This window comes from Epinephelus fuscoguttatus, linkage group LG16 (assembly GCF_011397635.1).
Source record: "Epinephelus fuscoguttatus linkage group LG16, E.fuscoguttatus.final_Chr_v1".
Classification (NCBI taxonomy): Eukaryota; Metazoa; Chordata; class Actinopteri; order Perciformes; family Serranidae; genus Epinephelus; species Epinephelus fuscoguttatus.
Window position 1 is genome coordinate 1,472,845 of NC_064767.1, and position 6,714 is coordinate 1,479,558.

At 44.4% G+C, this 6,714-nt stretch overlaps 1 protein-coding gene across 1 annotated transcript; it reads right to left on the reverse strand.

Moving 5' to 3' along the window:
• Positions 1-563: 563 nt before the first annotated feature.
• Positions 564-5,268, reverse strand: LOC125903821 (NACHT, LRR and PYD domains-containing protein 14-like). Its single transcript, XM_049600975.1, has 6 exons — positions 5,248-5,268; positions 4,699-5,006; positions 4,425-4,598; positions 3,886-4,059; positions 1,597-1,643; positions 564-1,474 (listed from the first exon to the last, which is right to left on the reverse strand). The coding sequence occupies exons 1-6, from the start codon at positions 5,266-5,268 to the stop codon at positions 924-926; spliced, it is 1,275 nt and encodes a 424-aa protein (XP_049456932.1). The 3' UTR covers positions 564-923.
• Between the last annotated feature and the right edge of the window lie 1,446 nt (positions 5,269-6,714).

Genomic DNA, 6,714 nt, shown 5'->3' on the forward strand with positions numbered 1-6,714 from the left:
ACTTACCTCCTGGAGGAATAGCAAAATGCCCCAGAGGACAACAGGTGAGTCACGAGAAGGAAAGTTCTTCACTTCCTGTTTTCCTCTTGCAGTATTTCCTCCAGATCTTCTCTCATTTTAGGGACACCCAAAGGGACATTGTGTTTTCCACTGGGCTACATTCATAACCACTTTCACATCTGAAGTCTGAAAACTCAGCTGTTCTCCTGTGCCTTCAATTGATCTGTGTCTCTGCTGCACCTATATTTCCTTTGTTGAATTTGAGGCAACTTTTACAGCACTGTAACTGTGTTTCTGGTAAATCCATTCAAATTGTAATTAACTTCATCTAATTTAAATTGGATATTATCTCAAATGATTTTATTCTCTTTTTTATTACTTATTGTGTTATGTGTTATTCTCATGTTTTGTTGCCTTTGTAAAGCACTGTGATTTGCCTCCTTGTTTGGGATGTGCACGCTATTCAAATAAAGCTACCATGCCTTCATGCAGTGAGTTAGCCAAAGCAAGGCATTTACAGTAAATGTAGCAGAGTAAATGTTTGACTCATTGGAACACAGACAGGAAGTGCAACACTTTATTCTGAAAGGATTCACAGGAAATGCTAGTATGCAGTTGTGTGTATGAATATGAACAGTGTTGTATGGAGAGAGCTGCAGTTACTCACTCTGACCACTGGAGGAAAACTTTGGAGGGAGAATGAAGAGAAATTAAAAGTTTACACAAAAATCATCAATAAAAACAGTCGAGCAGAAAACGAATCATCTGTGGAGTCCAGAGTGTTTTCTTTAGCGCCACCCTCAGGACAAACTCACATCCTACACACATTCTCTGAACTACCATCAGCTGTGTGTGATCCTGTACAGACTGAACTATCTGTTCAGCAGTGAGAAAGTTTCTCTAACAGGAGGAGACTCTCCCTCCTACAGAGAACACAGAGACACTGAGGAACCAGGTGACCAGAGCCCAAACCCAGGATAAAGAGGTTCAGTGAATGTGGTGTTGAAGGTGTGGAGGTGGATCAGTGTGTCAGAGGAGACTCTGAAGAAGGACAGAGTGCCAGCAGGACAGTCCACATACACTGCTACTCTACCAGAGGAGGAGGAGGAGGAGGAGGAGGAGGAGGAGGAGGAGGAGGATGTTCCTCTCTTATTGTGCCAGACAGAATAACCACCATCAGAGCAGTTCAGACTCCAGGACTGATCATTCCTTCCAAACACACAGTCCTCTCTGTCTCCTCTCCTCCTGATTCCTCTGTAACTCACTGATATATAAACTCTTCCTCTCCACTCGACCTCCCAGTAACAGCGACCAGTCAGACCAGTTCTACACAGCAGCTGAGCCCAGTGGTCAAACCTGTCTGGATGATCAGGATATGACTGATCCTCCTCCACACGTGTCACCGTCCTGCTGTTGTCAGACAGTTTGAGGTGTCTGTTCACTGTGTTTGTGTCGATTGTGAGTTCACAGGAATCTGATGGAGAGAAGAAGACACAATACAGCTGCAGTTATTCATCTATCATCACTCTGATGATGACATCAGAGATTTGAATGAGTGATGTCACAGTTTGAAGATCAAATGAAAAACACACTTACACTTCCTCAGACCTGGTCTCAACCATCGGACTCCAGCAGGCTCCACCCTGAAAGGAGGAGGGGGGTCAGAGCAGCACTTCCTCTTTCACCATGGAAACATGGACATTACATCACTCTCATACACACAGCTTTGTTATTGTCTCCACATGGACTGACATGTTCATCACTTATTATTAATCAGCTGATATTGTTTTAGTTCAGTGTACCTGAGCAGGTGGTGTTTCAACACTTTACTGTGGGTTCATCACCACCACACAACACTTGACCATTACAGTCAGCTGATCCATTGTCAATATACAAGTATTGGAGCTTTGAAACCACCTGTTTTACTCCTGATGAGTGACCTCCTTTGTTTGTGTCATAATGACTGTTGTCTGTCACAAGTAAAGGAGACACAACCTCTGATGGAGGAGGTCGGGGTGGATGGATGGATGGGTTAGGGTTGCTGTTCACATCCTGTCTCCTAGCAACAGTCAGCACTGGTTTTTATCATCTGTAATCTGGAGCTGAAAATATGACAGTAGTAGTAGTACAGTAGTTTCTGTGATGAGTCCCACAACCAGTCGACTCTTATCAGCCAGGGAACTCTCTGTCATTATTTGATATGAGCCCACGAACCAGAGGGCTGCACCATGAAGCCAGTTCAACAGAACCAGTCTCTCTTTGTCTGAGCTGACTCAACAAACCCTAAAGTCTCAGCCAGAGATAACAGACACCATGAAGGTGGTTGTCAACTGTCTGTTAACTCAGGCTTTCTTCTTCAGGCTCTGCACATTCACATAAAACAAGTCAAATGATGCGTTCAGCGCATCAACTGACTCTTAAAACTGATCCATCACGTGCCGCCTACTTCCACCTTTGAAGAATCTTGAAAAGTAAAACAGTAAAAAGCAACACTGTGGCTTCAGTTACAGCCAGAGAGGAGTGTTTGCATTAATGACTAACTGTGTGAACTCATATGTGAATATATTTATGTGACCTCTCTGTTTATTTCTAACGTGACAGCTGCTCTTTCTACAGCTCTGAAACTTTAAACTTGATGCAGCAGATTTAAAGCTTTTACTCAAGAACTGCATTTACTGTCCCTTAATGAAGGAGACACGGACATCACTAAAGTTTGGGGGCAAATTAAAATGAAATGAATTTGACTGATTGAATATTATCTGTGATAAATACCAAGGGACTAATTAATGTTCTAATCAGTGTTCTATCAGCTGTAATATACCAGCAGTGTAAAACAGACTTGAGCCAATCAGGAGCAAACATAAAACCTAATCCACAATGGTAACGTTATGATGGTTTGAAGGAATTATATCACATGTCATATGACAGTAAACATCATCCTCATTAATAATATAGTCACCTGTTTGCTACCTGTGATTTTAAAGAAGCTTTTCTTAGAGCCAGCGTGGACAGATGGACCAGAGGACACAAATATATTCAGTAGTTCAGTGAGAGCAACAACAACAACCTTACAGATAAAATAAAACAATGCTCCTCAGATTTTCAGCATCACTGATGGACTCTAGGTTCCTGTGTTAAAATGAAAAAAGTGACCTGATAGAGACAGTAAACACTACTGTAATCACACAGCTTCGTGCGGGGACATGTCTGTAACGTTACGGCTCAACAAGTTGGATAAAGTGCATTTATAACGTTTTCCCTCAGCTGACAATCTGCATCGCTCATATATTCACAGTGATTATAGAGTGACGCTACTCAAAGGAGCAGTGAAAGGTGCTTTTTAGATGATTTTAAGCTGAAACTCGGAGCATAAACTCGTCCCAACCAGGTTAGGTTTGCAGCATAAGTTACCATGGTGATCTAGCCAGGTTGAAAGAGCCACCTTCGTAGTACAGAAAACCCTGGCTTTAGACTCAACTCAACATATCTGGCTAAGCCACTGATCTTGCTTCGTGGTACAGCCCTCTGCAGCGTGATGATGTTGATGAATGCCAACCCACCATGAACCTCCAACGTGTCAGGATACACCACTGTCCTATTATCCAATGTTGAAACAAGACAAGGCTCCAGAAACATTTCATCACCTTCCCTCCCTGTTTTGGCCCATCCTGGCTACTGTCCCCTGACTACTTGTGTCTGTATTGATGGTCTGATGTGGGACACAAACAGTTTGATGAGTCAGTGTTTATCAGCTGTGGTTGTTTGAGGTCAGCTTGGTGTGTCAGGGTCATATGAGCCAGGCTGACAGTGTGACAGAGACAAAGTTTCCAGCTCTACCTCCTCTATCAGACTGAGTGTGTGTGGCTGCAGCAGGCCTCTTCATACCTGAGAGTGTCCAGTCTCCAGTGTGGATCCTTCAGTCCAGCCGACAGCAGCTTCACCCCTGAGTCTCCTGGATGATTGTAGCTCAGGTCCAGCTCTCTCAGATGGGAGGGGTTGGAGCTCAGAGCTGAGGCCAGAGAAGCACAGCCTTCCTCTGTGATCAGACAGCCTGACACACTGCAAACACACAAAACAACACACATGTCACATAATGTGAGGGTGGGTACCACAGTACTGCCATACTGTCGCCTACTGTGGGGTTACATCAACATTATTACTGACTTTGTTCTAGTCCCAACCAAACACCCACTAATGTCCACCAACTATCTGACAACATTACTGATTCCTCTCTGATATTTCAAGTTCCAACAACAGAGAAAAAAAACAAGATAAAACATGTTGATGGAAAGAGACTGAAACACAAAACACAACTGGTTTGAAATCATATCAGCAGAGACAATCCTGTGATGGTTATGAGTTTATCAACTAATGTAAATCAGGATTTAAGTGGCCATCAGTTGAACATGTTGATGAATCCTGACCTGAGAGTTTCCAGTGTACAGTGTGAACTCTTCAGTCCATCAGACAGAAGCTTCACTCCTGAATCCTTCAGGTGGTTGTTACTCAGGTCCAGGTGTCTCAGACTGGAGGACTGGGAGCTGAGAACTGAGGACAGAGCTTCACAGCTTCTCTCTGAGAGGTTAAAACCACTCAGCCTGAAGAGATGATATCATAAAGAAATAAAAAGACAGTAAGTTTTAAAGACAGCAGAGCATTTAAATTATGATATATGAATCCAACTGTCTCTGTACTTACAGAGCTTTGTTGGAGGCTTTGACCACTGGCAGCAGCCTCAGAAGAGCCTCCTCTGAAGCAGAGTATTTCTTCAGGTCAAACACGTCCAGATCTTCTTCTGATGACAGTAAGATGAAGACCAGAGCTGACCACTGAGCAGGAGACAGTTTATCTGTGGAGAGACGTCCTGAACTCAGGGACTGTTGGATCTCCTCCACTAGAGAACGATCATTCAGTTCATTCAGACAGTGGAACAGATTGATGCTTCTCTCTGCAGACAGATCCTGGTTGATCTTCTTCTTGATGTACTGGACTGTTTCCAGATTGGTCTACGTGTGCTTTGGCTCACTGCTGCGAGCTATCCGGTCCCTGTATGACCAAAGTGAGAGCTGTGTCCGCATACTTAGTATAAAGTCAGAATCAGAATCAGAATCAAATTTGTGACCTTCATGGACAGGATCTTGAGGTGCAGCCAGGGGGAGGAAGGGGTCCGGTTTGGGGACCTCAGAATTGCATCTCTGCTTTTTGCAGATAATGTGGTTCTGTTGGCTCCACCAACAACCTTCTGACCTCCAGCATGACCTGGGGCATTTTGCAGCCGAGTGTGAAGCAGTTGGGATGAGAGTCAGCACCTCCAAGTCTGATGGATTGCCCTCTCCGGGTTGGGGGAGAGTTACTGCCTCAAGTGAGGGAGTTCAAGTATCGTGGGGTCTTGTTCATGAGTGAGGGTAGAATGGAGCGTGAGATGGATCGGCGGGTCAGTCTGGCTTCTTCAGTAATGCGGGCGCTGCGCTGGTCTGTCGTGGTGAAGAGGGAGCTGAGCCGCAATGCGAAGCTTTCGATTTACTGGTCCATCTACGTCCCAGCCCTCACCTATGGTCATGAGCTCTGGGTAGTGACTAACAGAATGAGATCGCGGATACAAGCGGCGGAAATGAGTTTCCTCCATGAGGTAGCTGGGCTCAGCCTTAGAGATAGGGGGAGGAGCTTGGACATCCAGAGGGAGCTCGGAGTAGAGCTGCTGCTCCTTGACGTTGAAAGGGATCAGTTAAGGTGGTTTGGGCATCTGACTAGGATGCCTCCTGGGCGCCTCCCGCTGGAGGTGTCCCCGGCATGTCCCACTGGTAGGAGGCCCCGGGCTAGACCCAGAACACACTGGAGGGATTACATATCTCGTCTGGCCTGGGAACGCCTTGGGGTCCCCCAGGAGGCGCTGGAAAGTGTTGCCGGTGAGAGGGATGTCTGGGGTGCTTTGCTCGGCCTGCTGCCCCCGTGACCCGGCCCCGGATAAGTGGATGAAAATGGATGGATGGATGGATGGATGGATGGATGGATGGATGGATGGATGGACTACTAAACATTTCCATCTGTCACACAACATGTATTCAAAATCAAATATTTCCATCAATCAACACAACTTGTGGTCAAACTAATACATCCTTTCAATGAATCTTTACACAATGGACAACACAATATAAAAAACAGCTATCAATATGAACTCGTTCAGCCTTAACCCTATGGGCTCTAGGCCTTTTGGGGTATTTTTACTGCCTTTACTTTTAAGGTATATCACAGTCATTATAAAGGCTACATACACATGTTATATCTTGTTTTTTTCAGGTCAATCTGAGCTAACCAGATTTGCCATCATTCCATGTCCTTCTATGTGCCTGTATTTTATATTAATTTTTATATCAGTGAAAAAAAGAAATCTGTGTGCCTAAATTCTTACATTTTTACATGTATCTCACCATAGCAAGTTGGAAGTTGACATATTCTGCCATATGTGAAGAGGGGAGACTCTCTGGAATCTGGCAATATAAGAACCATGATGCTGGGACATTCTGTCACTTCACAGCTCTCCAAAACATGTGGTTTGTGCCAGGCGGACATGATTGCCAGTATTTTTTCATTATTGCAAGAAATTCCATTGACTCATTCACAAGTCAAAAATGTGTTTTATCTGAAGGAAACATGCAATATTTACGTCTAAGATCATAGAAAAATAGTCAACCAAGTGCAATGATGTCCTTCAAG

Excerpts from the sequence above, each read along its gene's own strand:
- LOC125903821 (XM_049600975.1), bottom strand. The coding sequence starts at position 5,268 with ATGCCCCAGGTCATGCTGGAG. Across the intron at positions 4,060-4,424 it reads TGTACACTGGAAACTCTCAG|TGTGTCAGGCTGTCTGATCA; the intron begins GTCAGGATTCAT and ends GTGTGTTTGCAG. Across the intron at positions 1,644-3,885 it reads TGGAGACTGGACACTCTCAG|GGTGGAGCCTGCTGGAGTCC; the intron begins GTATGAAGAGGC and ends TCCTCCTTTCAG.